This window comes from Colletotrichum abscissum (genome assembly GCF_030869225.1).
Source record: "Colletotrichum abscissum strain IMI 504890 chromosome Unknown Scaffold_14.1, whole genome shotgun sequence".
NCBI classification, from domain to species: domain Eukaryota; kingdom Fungi; phylum Ascomycota; class Sordariomycetes; order Glomerellales; family Glomerellaceae; genus Colletotrichum; species Colletotrichum abscissum.
Genome location: NW_026850032.1, coordinates 875,150 through 890,585, shown reverse-complemented (window position 1 = coordinate 890,585; position 15,436 = coordinate 875,150). Strand labels below are relative to the sequence as shown.

The window sequence follows — 15,436 nt, the reverse complement described above, 5'->3', positions numbered from 1 at the left end:
CACAGCAGCAATGTCTGACAGCCAACGCATCGGAAACCTTCAAAATATTAATTTTGACGCTGTTGCCTGGTCTCTCGCCCACAAGCGAATACGTAATTCATCTGCCACCGAACAACTTATAAATGAATATAAGGAACGCTTTTAGAAACAATGAAGACTGACAAGACTACCTTGACTGGACAGAATTGTTTGGTTGTACAGGAAAGACGGCAGAAGTGAGCAACCCCTCGGAAGGTCTAGAGTCCAAGAACCACGTCCACACAGTTGAGAGGAGTATAGAGGATGGTCAAAAAGAATCGGGTTCTCGTCGCTGCAAGTCATAAGGGCGTTGAGCAACAGGAATATTGCATTATCGCGACATTGTAAGCGGTAAAAAGATTAGCCGACTAGCCGTATCGTTTTTTGGGCCAAGCGTCTGTCGAAAACACCATCTTCATCGACCAAAAGAACATTCAGCCAGCGGCATCTGATGCAAGCGTCATCGCAAGGCATCTCGTGAATCACGTACCGTACACCTGGTCGCATTTACGATTCAGTTTGGAGGTGATTGCGATGCGCACAAGAACGTCTACGACAGCCGGCATTTACTTGTAACACAAGAACTCTCACGTCACATCACAGCATGAAGCATCTCATCCTCGTCGGGGCGTGCTACGTCGACACAGTCCTCAGGCAAGGCTCTCATCCCGCCCACTGATCAAGACTGGGGCTTTTCTACTCACACCCCTTCTTCTCAAGCATACCTCACTTCCCCGAAGAGGACCTGAAGCTACGAGCTACGAGCATCCGCGTACGCAGGGGCGGCAACTGCCCTAACACAATGGAAGTCCTCCAGCAACTCCTCCGCGCAGAGCACCTACCGCATTCACAAACCGAGCCCCTGACGATGCACCTCGTCTCGCCCCTGCCGGAACGTCAATCCCAGGCGACGGCGCAGATCATGGCCTCGTTCCCGCCAGCGCCAGATACCACCGTCGTCGCCGCCGCCAACGCCGCGGAGATCACATTTGATCACTGCCTATTCCGCAAAGGCCACCACGCGCCGGCGAGCAGTTACATCTTCCGCAGCGAGGCGACCGGCAGCCGGACAATCGTAAACCACAATGACCTGCCCGACATGACGACGGACGAGTTCCTCAACGTCGTCGAGGCGTTCCGCGGCAAAGGCGGTCGGACGTGGTGGCACTTTGAGGGACGGGTTCCGGAGACGACACTCAGCTGCATTCTGGCTCTTAGGCGGGCCCTGGGCGACGACGTGGTGACGGTCAGCGTCGAAGTCGAAAGGCCGGGCAGGGCGGGGTTGAGAGAGCTCGCTGCTGAGGCTGACGTGGTTTTCTACTCCAAGAGCTGGGCCGAGGTGCGTCACGTTCGTTCTTGGATATCGGCGTACGCCAGTCACAGCAGTGTGCGGTGCATACTGACAGGACTGGCATAGGCCTGCGGGTATACGTCCGCTGATGATTGTCTAAGGGAAGAGTCGCTGTCGTTACCGCGGACGTGAGTTCGGTCAAGAGGTGTCTACCGGTACGCAACGCGTTTCTTGCTGACTGCAGAATAGGTCGTTGGCTATGGTTACGTGGGGTGCTGAGGGAGCATGGTGCATATCACCCAAGGACCGGCAGCTGGTCAAAAGCCCTGTCGAGACGCCGGTGAAGCAGGTCGTCGAGTAAGCTTCGCCATACCACCACTCAATACTCAACCCTCTTCTTGGCGCGCGATACTAATAAGTTTGGGGGGGACAGCTCGGTAGGGGCGGGGGACACCTTCGTTGCGGGCATGCTGTACGGACTGATCTGCCAGGCCGACGCTTGGGACGTAACGCACAAGTTGGGCTTCGCGGTTGCACTCGCCACACTCAAAGTCCAGCGAGAGGGGTTTGGTGGACTGGGAGACGATATTCGTAAGAATACGCAAAGGTCGCGCTGACGGTGGGCCATCCGTCAGGCGTTGAAACTGTCGCCGTGGGCACTCCGGGTCGTGGCCCCGTGCCCCCCCGGTGCCGTAGATGGATGCTTCGGCGGGTGGGGCGACTGTCCGCCAATCGTCAGGTAAGCCAGGCCAAGAGGCCGTATTTTGCCCGCCAGCGGACCGATGGAGCACCCGTCGGTGGTCGCGCCTGTTCCGAAGCTGTGCGAGAGTGCAATGTTGTAAGACCCTCTATGGCTCTGTGGGGATCAAGAGGCGGTGTACATGGTTGGCAAGGCTCAAGCGAGGAGGCAACCTGTTACGAGGGAGGGGACTCGGCAGTACACTAATAGTTGGACATCCGCAAAGGCCAGGACGCGTTGGCGGCGCTCGTTGTTATTAGTGGAGGGGTGACAGGCCGGGCCAACATGCATTCATGCGCCGCCGATGCTTTGATGCAGCTTGAAGATGGTGCACCTCACACGGGGCCTGCGACGGCGAACAAGGCTGCATGTGGCCTGCTGCAGCTGATAGTGGCATGCCGCATGGCCCCCAGACCTAATCGGAGACTACTGCGCAAGCAAAAACGGGGAGAAGTAATTTGGGCCGTTGCTACAGTACCTCTGTGTGTACGTCCTCACATGCCGGCCAGCGAAGTTTGTCGCGAGAATTTCGTCCCCTTCATATGGATCTACTGCAGCGAGACCGTGTGGGTGACTGAATATACATACAGATGGGCCAAGTGACCTTGTAGGGGAAGAGGGCTGGGGATAGAGAATTGTCACATTTCTCGTAATTCGGTTGCGGAGCCAGAGCCTGGAAATGAGGCAGAGAAGAAGAAAAAAAACTCTTCCCACGACGTTGGACCTCTCACGAGAGAGAATGAATAGGCGATGGTTGATACAGCGAGTGGGGACCACGGCCTGTTTGTCGATCTGCGGCGATTCAAGAGCCTGGTTTGTTGTGCTCTTCCTGAAGTTCATCGAAAGTAGTCAGTGGAGCCGGGTCTATTTCCTCGTGTTCCCATACCACGGGTCTCGAGAAGAGATGGGAAAGTCGAAGTATCCGTAGTAGAGTGTGGCCGGGTTCGTACGGATGCACAAAGCATATGGCCCCGAGTCTCCGTTGTTTGATCCTAACATTGTGGTGCCGAATGGTGCCGTACGGGAGTCAACATCGACGGCGGGGCTGCAAATCTTTGCGGTCGTCACGGTCAACAAATCATGACGTTCCCTTTCTTGCAGGCCCGACGACTCAAGTGCGTCGGGCGGGGTCGGTCCATCCCATCATCATCATCAAGCTCGGCCTGCGCCTATCTTATCTTCGCTCCTTAGCTACGGCGAAATTGTTCTCGAGCACCCAAAGGTGACGGACTGCTGCAACTTTTGCTTCGTTCTGGGAATGTTGGCGTTGATACGTGGATCGGGGTGCCGAGTAAAACTTCGAGTACCTCGGGAGATGCAGAGAAACGCTGACGAGGGTGGATTACAGTCAGGCGTTGTAGTAAAGTTACTCGCGAGCGAGTCCGCATTTCTTAGACCAGTGGCCCCTGACGGGAGGGAGCGGATTTGTCTGGATGTTCGTTCGTTTGACAGCTTTGGGATGAAGTTGAGCGGGCGGTGGGCGGTGCCTGGTGGCAAAACCTTGGATCGTCCAGAATGATGTAGCGATTTCCGCCCACAGACCAACGGTAGCAGGGGCTTTTGCCGACTTTGAGACCACGGTACCAGAGACTGGGAGCAGGGACAGGCGTTCTGGCACAGTCAGGCTTCTGCAGCTTCAGAAATAAGCCCGCTGAGCCCGACGGAGCTGAGCAGTCGAAAGCTCCTGTGACCGCATCTGTAAGACCGGGCAGACAGTCTGCGGGTCGCCTTTCTCAGGGGTTGGTTATGCTGTGTACTGTGTAGGGGGGAAACATCGCACCACTGTTCCCATTCTCAAGGGTAGAGTAAAGCAAGCACTGCATGGCAGATTGTCTGACCGAGGGGCCGAAGGGGGCGTCCCTGTAATCGACGTCGGATATGTGGTCAAGGACGGGCTTACTTACAGAATGGTAGGTAATACCAAGGAGACCAACAGGGACATGCGGATACCTAGCGGAAGAAGGAAAGTAAAGATACTGTATCCATATAGTCGGATGGAACGCAGAAATGATACTGGCACACTGGATCATCAGTCAGCCATCCTGGCCGCGACTGCTTGCGTATGCTGTGCGACAAGGGCTAGATGACTGGGTAGTGAGTACATACTAATTATGATAGCTTCCAAAAGCTTCGTCGATCAAAGGACGCCCGCTTGTGCTCGGTAGTTGTAGTAATGGCAGCGAGCGGAGGAGCACGGCGGCGCGGGTTGTGTCGCAAAGCTAGTGGCAGCAAATATGAGCGTTGGTCACAGCTAGTGAGTTGTATCCGTAACAGCCTCATGTCGACCATTCTTGCATGTCTCGTGGGACGAAAAGAAACCCCGTCTGGCAAGCGGGGATGAGCGAAGATGTGGGGGCGAAGGACGGTTAGTAAATAATGGGACTGTCCGTCTATGGCGTCTTCAATCTCTGTTGGCGTGCCTGGCACTGGGAAGAAGGGGTGTGAATTGTGGAATATCGGTAAGTTGAGCTTGAACCGGGGCAGGGGGGGGGTGGCATCAAGCCAGTGGAAGGGGTAAGGAATCGTCAGGGTAGCATTGGACAGCGGTAGTCATGGCGGTGATGGCTGGCTCAATCAGCGGCGGCGGCAACCGGTAAGGGTGAGACTGATCTTGTTAGCGTATGGAAGGGGTGGTGAAGACTGAAAAGGGCAGAAAACCAAAATCTTTCACTGCCTCATCCTCATCGACGTTACGTGCCCACACCCCTCCTTTTCATCCAAGCCATCTCTCCTCCTTAGCCCGCATTTAACTTGCTGAGATCGGCGAGGTCTCTATGTACCTACGTGCGGATAGGCACGCACGTAGGAAACCAAAGGCACACTATCCGTAGTTTGCTGTTATGTTGAGTAGCGGGTACGTATCGCTTCTGCTTCGAAACCCTATGTTTGCTGGTTAGATCTAGGTACTGGGTACCTCTCAATAGGTGGTGCCACCTCTACAAATAGATGCAGCCAATGCTTCGACTTTTCAAGCATATCTCATCGTGACTTTCTGCGCCCGGCTCACAGGAACCGCCTCTCGTGCTATGACGAGTCATGATCTGCATCGCAAAGTTATTGAGCAGCCATATCTTCTGTCCGGTTGCTTTGATCCAGATCATAAGATCCGGTCCTCACTTGCCTAGAATGACTGTCAGCGTCCAGCTTTGAGGCCAGGTGCTCATGGCTTTGCTCTCGCAAGTCTCGTGAGCTTGGCTTACTTTCGATGTATCGATATACGGAGTACCCAATGCCCATAGCCTCGCTCGCGTAGCATTACCGGTATGGTATGCCGACCGTCCGCATGCTTCCTCTGTCCAAGTATCAGAATGCTGAAGCTCCGGTCAGTCATTATGAGACTGAACGACGAGTCTTTTCCAAGAGAACAGAGGATATACCGGAGAGAGTCCGGCAGCCAGATCATCCCCGGTCCCAGCCGCTCCACCGTGAAGAACGCCTTGATTGCCATTACCTGGTCAGACAGCCGCTAAAATCGCAAAGGGTGCTGGGCCCATGGCACTGGTTAAAGAGTGGCACCGGCCGGATACTTTTGCCCATCTCCAAGCCAGGCCCGCTGGGCTACGCTAGGCGACTGACGCTGTCCTCTGTCTGACAAGGGACTCATCATCTCCGAGCCAATCCCTGGCATCTTTCAGCACGTTGGAATCTCTGGGGCCGGGACTAGGGCCGGGATCCTAGCTCGCTGGATGACAAGCCATGGCCATATCATGGCCCATGTCTAGAATTGTGTGTGCGTGTATGTGCTGGTTCCCGCATTCGGTCGGACTAAATCGTCATGGGCAGCTGCAATTGCCGCCGCGTGGTGTGGTAAAGGTAAACAGCACCTTTGTACGTATTCCGTACCCGGATTCTTGCTGAGTCGTTCAAGTGAGAGGTCTTGAGTCTCTCTGTATTCTATAGACTGATGAGACGTACTGCACTTCCGCCAAGTAGCCGAGAGGTATATACAGTTATTCATACTCTCGCGAACCGAATCACCCGGGGCAGTGTGAATGCCTATCTGGAATTCTGAACCCGAAAAATGCTCAATGAAGTAGATGGCCGTGGATGGCGCCGTCTCGCCCCGTTGTATCGTCCCGATGGTCGGTGCTTTCTGTCAAGTTCCCCCATCCATGCAAGACGCCCAATCAGTCTTCAGGGGGTTCTCTTGGTGGCCCGCGCGTGAACAGTTGATCATCTAGTGGGACTGATCTTACCAGGGCTGGTTCAAGGGTTAGCGGATTCTTGGTCGACAACCTCGAAGTGACCTTGGGAAGCCTGTTATCCCTGCCCTGTTTCATTTTCATCTTTGGCAGACCATAAGATTGGCTGCACGCTAGTATGTATACAGCCAGACCCGCCAAAGTCGACCCCTGAGATCCCTGACTTCTCGAGCCTGGCTAGCTGGCATGACAGCTTTGCGCATTAAAGTGTTTTTGTCGGTAGGCCCCGGTTTCACCGAGGCCCTGACTGCTCTGCCCTGCCGCCTGGTTCTGTTCATCAAAGAATGCTAAACAGGACACAGTTAGCACACCACCCCTTGAGCACAAACGGCCGAGCGTCACCCGGGCTTTATTTAGCTCGAGGATGATATTGTCCCCATAGAACCTTGGAAGTCCGAAAGGTCTCGTTGCTAGCAATAAACACGTCAGTGATTTGCGGCTGTTATTAGTTTGTCGCGGACCCCATACTTGGTGGTAACCTGGAGCTTAACGCCCCGTTTTGTGCAACATGCGGGTCGAAGTCACCTGGCAGGAATTGCTCTGCGCCGTCTTCACTGATTTCTTCCAACCCAAAGCTGTCTTCGTATTTGACGTGAAAGCCTGGTGACTTATGGAAGAAGAGGAGGCACCCCTCATGGCGTCGTCCGCCATGCCAGAGATACCCCTGGCCCTGTATCCGTACAATACGTTTTATCTTGGGTTGATAAGACTTAGAGGATCGAAGCAGTGTGTATTGAAATAGCTTAGGTCGGCAGTGAAGTTGGGGCATCAGACATGAGTGTTCAAGATCGATCAGATACCAGCGGAGTTGACCATGCGTGCGTGCTTTCTTGTCTGGTTCACATCCGGATCAAATACCTAGGTAGACGGCCCTGCACCGGGTCTTCGTATGTAGTGTACATACGGATAATGCATTGGGCGGGGGTCAAGGCTCGTCAATCGTGCGCGATTAAGGAAAATTGCATGCTGATCATCTCGCGGAAGCAAGTTTGGCTTTTGTCTATCCAGCCACGCCCCTAAGTGACCTAGTGCACGAAACCAAATATGGTCGAACAGACTTCCGCCGACTGACAAGGAGTAGGATCGCTGGCCTTCAGTATCCTTACGTACTTGGTCCCGGTACATGATGCGCAGGTAAGGAGAGACGGCTGCTGTCCAAAGGGCACCGACCTCCTCGAGAAATCGGGAGACCTCTGGTATTAAGGAAGCGTATCCGTGTTATCTAAGTACCTTATTATTAAAAAAAGTTAATTCTTTTTAAGTTATAAGTATAAGAATATAGTTTTAATAAAATAATATAGTACTTACTTAGTATTTAAATTAAAATACTTTTTTAAGCTCGTTATAAAAAAAAATAATTATATTATTAACTACTTATTATTAAGATTTATAATATTATAGTTTTAATTATAATAGCTTTATTTATAATAAGTAAAAAGTTTAATTATAAGTCCTTTAAAAACCTCTTTTTAAGGGTTATAAGAGCCTCTAAATTAAGTTAAAATACTTATTAAAATATTAATAACTAAACTAACTTTATAATAATAGTTTTAATAAAAAAACTAAGAAATAAATTAAAAAATAATACTAAAATCTTTATTAATATTAAATATAATTTATAAAAAGTAATAATATAATTATAAAATATTAATAATATATTTTATATTAAAAAGATTATTATTAATATTAATAAAATAAATAGGGCCGTATTAATATAATACTTTAGCTTTTTTTATAATTTAAAAACTATAGCTTTAAACAGTATTAAAAGTTTATTAAAAAGCTTTTTTAAATATTTTAATATATTTATTACTATTTTTATAATAATAAGACTTTTAATATTTATATATAAATATACGTTATTTATTTTTAAATAGTAATATTAGCTTATTAATAAGCTATTAAAACTATAATTTTAGTGATTTTTTAATAAGAGAGAGGGTAGAATAGAGGAAAGGATAGGTAAGAAAAGGGTTAAGGTTAAATAGTACGGAATTCGAGGGTAGGGTAGCGTCTATATGTACTATAGAAATCCTTTAATAATACAAAACGATGGAGTTAAACAGTGGTATCCGTGTCGTCGTCCTAAATCGAGAGAGCTTCAAATCAGCCACGCGTCCTTGTGGCGCGGGTGGGCACAGCACAGAGCTGACAGCCATAATTCTAGCAACCCCGAGAATGTGGCTGGGAAAGTGAGCCTGCCTTATCTTGATCACCGCTTCGTATTGGTGCATGAGCGAGAACGTGACGGCGAGGATTTCCAACCTTCGTTAAGTCGTCAACTGAAAGGCGGCCGTGAAAGGGACGAAGCGTGCCCGTATGTGAACGCTTGAAAGGGAATGTGGGCTATGAGTCGTGATACCTACGGATAGTCAGTATCGAACCATCGACGGAGACGCGGGAAACAAATCGGCGTAAGCCCGACTCGGTCGAGTCTTTGGCAAAGTGCACTGTTGATGCGCAGTGTTGGGCGGAAGATGATGAGTCGGTGACAAGACACGCCGATGCTGGAGGACAACTTCTGTGACAAGTCTAAGTGGCACACGGATCGTAGCCGTGTGATCCGGCCATTGGGAATGGCAGGGCTCAATGGCTCAGACTTTGAAAAGGTCTCGCCTGGCTGTGATCACCCTTGAATAACACGGTAGTGTGCTCCATACTGTGTTGGGCCTTGAACGTTGGTAGGATGAAGGCGCAGACGTACTGTGTAAGTAGCCAGATAGGTAGATGAGTCGAAAGTCTTGGCCAATGTGGCTTCCAACGATGAGGTGGTAGGCCCAGGGTGTCTAAGTGAGTGATATATTCCACTGAAGATCATGCTGTCCTAGGCAGGCCGCAGGCGCATGTGCGCAGAAAGTGTTGCATTAGGTTTCAAGGTCTCCAGGGCCCACGGCATAACCCTTATGAAGTTTGTGAAGCGATGAAATCAGTGACCAGCCGGACGTCAGCAGCGGAATGTTGGCAGTAGCGCTTTGGGTACTCCGTATATCCGTTTGGATTGAGAGACATGTATAGGTGCAGTTGGTACTTGGCGGCATACAAGCTAATTCTGATTAGCCGTCTCCGCGCAGACGTCTACCGGTATCTCAGTGGTGCAGGGATGTCGCTTCAGCAGGGCTCGCCTTGCTGATCTGAAAAGTTGGCTGACACTAGACTACTAGCCTTTGGATGGGCATATAAGGTAGAGGATACTTGCTCACTGCTTACAGGGTAAGCCAAGTGACAGGGACTTGTGACCGCGAGGCTATTCTGTTACCGGGTTGTTGCACCTACCTGATATTCGCACGCGGTGGGTGAAGGCGGCACCGTGCCGCCATAAACACCATTGATGAAGAGACTGTTGTCCGTACCTCTGTCCGTAAGCTTCGAACCATCGCTAGTGAATCGTATTTGGCTCCGTTTCGGGGAACGTTAGGGAGATGGATGGATGTTGAAGAGATCTCGCCTCTTCAGGCAGGTGGTCCATGAACCTTGAAGGCTAAGGTACTGAGCCAGGGCGTCAACTTTCGAATGACCGAGGCGCTGTTCAAATGCCTACCTTACCTGATGTTAGGAACACCACCGAAACGAGCCCTGCTCGCGCCTCCTACTGCCGGAAAAAGGTTGAGTGGGCAGCGAGCCAGGACGATTGGTGTGCTGTCTCCCCAAGGTCGTTGCTAATTACGTGGCAGAGAAGCGACGCATACAATGGTTTGGTCGTAAGCCAGGACAGGGCCACGGGGTTTGGTGAGTACTGAGTAGTGCAGACTGTACGGAGTACAGAGTGTTGCCAAGGCTCCACAGATGATTCAACCAGGTCTGCAATAGCTCACCGGGTATCGGGAAGCTTCTGGGATGTCAAATGTGCATCGACGAGGCCTAAATTGGATGAGAATGGCAGGCACGCGGCACGATGCTTTCATACGACGTGACGGCGTGATGCAGAACGTCGAAACCGAGCATTGCTGTCCATTGGCCCAATGATGCAACCAATCAAGCGGATGGAACGTTCCCAAGACTCAGCAGCAGCCGAAGGATTGAAATGGGTGACGTGGTGGTAGCAGGGGCAAGTTTCCCTGGATCATTCGCCGGGCATGAGATCTAGGTACACAGGCGAAGGTGAGGGTGTGAGGGCGACAAGATGATTGGGCGGCAAACACTGCGCAACGCTTGCTTATGTTAACGCAAAATAATACCCAAGCACCGTCTGTCCTGGGGGATCCGTCTGATGGGAGCAGAAAGACTTCAGCCGGGAAACGGGAGGGATCCGTTGCCATTTGGGGAGGGGTGGAGGGCGTGTTCCGAGAAGTTAGAACTTTGAACCGCTGTGGCATCGATAAGCCTTCGGTCACGTACCGTTAATGGCGTTTGGATGAAACGAAGATGGAAGGAAATCCAACGATGAAAGCGAGCGAGGCGACAACGAGGTCACGTGCGCAGTGTCTCGTGTGTTCTTGTGTGCGTGTGTGCTTCGCGAGTTCACGGGTCCCATCTCACACAGACCGCCGTGCTTGGGTGAATCCAGGGCGGCTAGACCCAGAATCCCAGACCATCTTTTGTATGTATCCCGCAGAAGAATGGAAAACCTAGATGCGTATGCAAGCTGCAAGGTGCGGTCTGAGTGCACGCTGCAGCAGTGCAGCAGTTGCAGCCGCAGGACACGAAGAAGGCGGAGACCCTCAGTCAACCCCGGCCCCCTCCCGTTCTAAATTCTGATATTCCGATGAGACTTATTAGCACTCAAACACCCCAAACGCTGTTGGACCAGTCCTGTTGAAAGCCTAACAATCGGCAGGCTTGCGCGCTCCCCGGTGTTGTTGCCGCTTGATGCGCCGGCTGGAGTCTGGAGAGCGTGTCAGGGATACGTGTTGGCGGACTGTGGCACCCTGACAAAAAACCGAGACTAGAGTAGTCCATGTGCATACTTCGTACGAATACACAGCAGAAATCAGGAGGGTCCAAACCGGACGCATATCTATATGCATCTGCGGTAATCATGGCGGAGGAAATGCATACCTCCAGCGTAACCGGGCTGCAAGCAGTCAAGTGGAGAGAAGCGAGTTGATTCGGGTCGGCACGGCCATGATAGGCATACGTACGGGACGCATGTTGTGAAAGATATTTGCACGAATGTCAGGGCTACTCCTGCCGTGTCAGTCCTCAAGGGTTGCTGATTGAAAAACAAACATGGTTTCACCAAAGGATGAGGAGTGTAGGTAGGTTAGATGTACGGACGTCGCTGGCAATCCAGCAAGCACTTACTTCGTACACTGTCAACGACCGCCAATGTGCTAATGTGTCCGTAGTGGTGTAGCACCCCAAAGTACGGCCCAATACACGCCGAGGTGATTGCCCGATGGCTATGCCTAAAGTGAGACTGGAGTAAAGGGCGCCAGCCGCCAGGCGGACACTCATAGCTGGTGGATTTGGCGGCTTGCCTGGAAAATTGGCAATAATGAGCAACAGAATGACTAAATAGACCAGTCCAGGCCGCCACTCGTGGAGGGAGCCCCTCGCGTCCGCTGTCCAAGTGGGTTTCCTGCTGGTCAGTGGTGAGAGGAATGCGAGCGTGAAATGGACGCCTGTCCTGTAGGGTCTGTACCCACCGCGCCACAGTTCCGTATATCCGTACGTATTTCCTGGGTTGCGTTGGCCGAGGTGGCCCAGCGGAACAAGACGACAAAAGTTGACGGCGGCGAGGGATTCCACGACAGGAAGGCCACAGGCGCACAGAGAAGGTGAGACAAAGAAACCACAGGTGGACGTCAGACGTTGTAACGATCGAGGGGAACTCCATGCTGTTGCCGCACGAGATTGGAGCAAGGCGAGGGAGCGAATGAGCGGACGCAAGCCAACGAGTCTTGCTGATCCATACCTACCAACGTGGTACCTTGGCCTGGAGTCCTTGTCAGTGCCTGTGCTTTGATGGTTGATGCGATTCAGCGCTTGCCGGGTAGTCCAGAGCAGGCTTTGGGTGGAATGGCATCTGCGGAAGCTGATCTCTAACCGCTGGACGTCCAAAGTGAGGAGTGACGTGGAAATTGGTCCTGGGGATTCGGGGAGTACCAGGGTGGCACGGTGGCAGGGCTTCTCCACCGATTGTAGCCACCGCTTTATCGATACCGTGGTTTCCCTGACCATAATCTCCTCTCGTGGAGCGGACAAGACCCCTCGATCTCGGATCACCTGCGGCCTGTCCACTTCAACCTTCTCGAAGCTGTCTGGGAACAGGGACTGGTGGGAACCCAAGAGCCAGAGCGGCTGCCAAAGCCTTGGGGTGCAATGTCCGGAAGTTGCCTGGCTTGTCCAGCAACTAGAAAAGGTGTGAGGTACTTCGTAGTGCGCACCATCATAGACGAGCAGGCTGCAATCGACTCGTTGGGCCAACTGGACCGCATTTCTCGCACAGCCCGTAGTAATGCCCAGTTTGTGCCTGGCACCCGGCGCTCTCGTCCATGAGCTTGCCGGTGGTTATCCGGGTCTTTAGAAGACTTGGTTATTTGTTTCCAGATCGTGATGTACGAATAGGGTCGGCATGGCATTTCTGGCCTTCTGGTCGGCAGGCATTCTCGAGTGTGACCTCTGAAGTCTCGGAGCAAGGCTGGCCTCAAAAATTAGCAATGGCGAGTAAAACACCAATGGCTTGGCCCATCAGACCTTGAATGCGCGTCCATGTCATACGTCCGGACATCTTCAGATGGGAGGGAACGGCCTGAAGCACAGCCGCGGATGGAGGAGCTTGCTTGCTAGTCTTTCGGGGCGGGGCGTGAGGGGAGATCGGCTGGGGCCCATTTCTCAACTTCCCAGGGCAGCAGTCATGGGCTCGAGACACCGTGCCTGATACCACAGGAGACCTAGCCAAGGTGGAACAAGAGCTCGCTTCACAGGCCGTCGGCTTGCTCAAGGCTCCAAATGCCACCGATATTGACCCAGTATTGGCGTCCACACACACCGCAAGGGGCGCAACATCCCCGTGCCCCCCTTCTAAAAGGAAGCTCATACCCCTAGAAGGAAGGGTAGGCCGGCCTGGGGGTGTTGTCGGTGAGACTGGGTACCGGACGTGCTGGCGTAGACAGGGGCAGAAGAAGCGCTGAAAGTTGGAACATGGCCTGGAGAAAAAAGATTACCGGCCTCCGCAGTAGAGACTGGGTAATGGGGTGCTGAGAAATGTGGTGGTGCATGGGTCCAAACTCTCCAATCGCGGGCTCGCCTCAGATGACGGGCGTCTCCATCTGTGGCATGGGCCATGGATAGACAAGTGACGGGCATGCAGATTGTTGGTGTGCGGTGGTGTATCCGTACAGACATAGTTAGTGGTACGTGGTGGTGCCGAGTTACGTTAGCTGAAGTCTCTCTCGTTGGAACTTGGAGTCGACAAGCTCAAGTCTTGCGGGATGCATAAGTCCACCTCGCACCACATCAGGCTGGCCGACCTTATACCTGAGGCCACATAATTCCTGTGTGTCTTTCCCTCTTTAGCCTTGAGTCAACAGCAAAGCAAGTGCCCCCCCACTCGTTGTGTTCATGTTCTTGGGCACTATCTTTGCCTGAGGTTGCAATGCCTTGCCTTCTCCTTTTGGGCGCCATCCTCCTGCACTACCTAAGGCCCCTTCCTGCAATCTTTGTAAAGTATACATTCCAAGACATCAGGATGTGACTATGAAGCCAGGTACGGATACCTACCTAGGCAACAGAGTGAATTTGGCTCAGGTTCATCATCTATGGGCGGCTGTTCGAAATTTGACAGTACGTGCCGCTTGCTTACGGATACTTTCCCCAGCCATGGAAGTTCCGTCTTCGCTGTCCGGAAACTACCTTATGTGCCTGCTGCGGTGCATCTTGGTCGTTTTTGCCCGCAAACCTTCCTCCATAATTTGTGCCTGGGTATGGGGTGGGGGCCGTCAATAACTGCAGCCGCCTTTTGACTTCTGCTCGAGAAGAGAGGGGCGATTCCGTATCTATCTTTTTTTCTATTTGCCTTTCTTTTTTCTTCTTCCTTCCCTCTCTCCGCTCCGTATGCTAGTCACACAGTCTGCCGCAGCCCACTTTGACTTCACGGAAGTGACAAGCAATTACTCCGTAGACGCTAGACAATTAAGGCAAGTCAGGTCGCAGCACAAAACTTGCAAGTTACGGTCTCCAATTTGACTCCAACTATCCGTACGGAGTATGGAGACAGAGTGACAAAGATGCGTGCCTACCTTACTGCCTCGCCCTGGCCTGTGCCCCTGGATCCTTCTCTGGGTCCCTTCTTTCCGTCCTTGAGCCTCGTGTCTGGCCGCATGCCATGCCGGTTCTCGCCCTGTCTGTCTCTACTCTCCACGGAGTACGAAGTATGTACCTTACTGCGCATTGCGCTGTCAGGGCTCGAGAGCAGGCGCTGCCCTTGATTGATCCCGTCGTTGTGGTCCTGATCCTCTCAAACTCCCGTCCCTATTGACGTTCGCTACTGTATCGCCCTAATACTGCGTATAGTGTCCCTACCGAATCCACAAGCGGCAGCAGCGATGCTATATCTGTTGCGGAGCGGATGGGATAGGATTGAACTCCTTCTCATATTCCCGGGGGTTGGGGCTCCCTCCTGGGTAAAGGGGGGTGGTGTGGAAGGTTTCCACTACCTGGGTTTCCATTGATGTCTCACTATGTCCCAAGTATTGACTACCTTGTCGTGCATTCTTCCCGTCTCTCTTTCCTGACGAGTTACCGCACCTTCGTAACCTTCCTTCTTCTTCTTTCATCTTTTCTGAGGTACCTAACTTTGCTACGGAGGAAGGTACGCAGTACTGCCACTACTGCCATGAACCGCTCTTCGCCGGCTTGGCGTTTCTTACCTCAAGTGTCAACCCCCCCCCCCCCCCCCCCCCCCCCCCCCCCCCCCCCCCCCCTCCCCCCCCCCCCCCCCCCTCCCCCCCCCCCCCCTCCCCCCCCCCCCCCCGCCCCTCCCCCCCCCCCCCCCCCCCCCCATCTTCCTTGTACCCTCTTCGCCTTTCCTCCTTTTGCTCTTTTCCAATCTATGGACATTGACTGTGCTCTGTCCACACAAGACACCATGCCCATGCCTGTGGAATTGGACCTTCGGCACCCTACAGCTCCCGCAACGCATACCACGCCCAGGTGGGACAGCTGACTCTTGTTTGAGGACTGGGCATGAAGGAGGGGCCAAGCTCGGAAAGAAAAAGCGGATGGCTGCGTACCGGTATACTTTGG

The 15,436-nt window shown here is 52.5% G+C and overlaps 3 protein-coding genes across 3 annotated transcripts; 2 read left to right on the top strand and 1 right to left on the bottom strand.

Annotated features, from left to right (window-relative positions):
• Window positions 1-820: 820 nt before the first annotated feature.
• On the top strand, window positions 821-1,926 carry CABS01_06858 (D-sorbose; the record flags this gene model as incomplete). Its single annotated transcript, XM_060540223.1, has 4 exons — window positions 821-1,357; window positions 1,436-1,497; window positions 1,559-1,666; window positions 1,743-1,926. 4 exons carry the CDS (start codon window positions 821-823, stop codon window positions 1,924-1,926), a joined length of 891 nt encoding a protein of 296 aa, XP_060403907.1.
• A 9,496-nt stretch (window positions 1,927-11,422) lies between these two features.
• CABS01_06857 (uncharacterized protein) lies at window positions 11,423-12,370 on the bottom strand (the record flags this gene model as incomplete). Its single annotated transcript, XM_060540222.1, has 1 exon — window positions 11,423-12,370. The coding sequence occupies one exon, from the start codon at window positions 12,368-12,370 to the stop codon at window positions 11,423-11,425; it is 948 nt and encodes a 315-aa protein (XP_060403906.1).
• Window positions 12,371-12,684: 314 nt separating this feature from the next.
• CABS01_06856 (uncharacterized protein) lies at window positions 12,685-14,619 on the top strand (the record flags this gene model as incomplete). The annotated part of the gene is made up of 4 exons (XM_060540221.1): window positions 12,685-12,856; window positions 13,302-13,378; window positions 13,880-13,975; window positions 14,320-14,619. The coding sequence occupies 4 exons, from the start codon at window positions 12,685-12,687 to the stop codon at window positions 14,617-14,619; spliced, it is 645 nt and encodes a 214-aa protein (XP_060403905.1).
• Window positions 14,620-15,436: the final 817 nt, after the last annotated feature.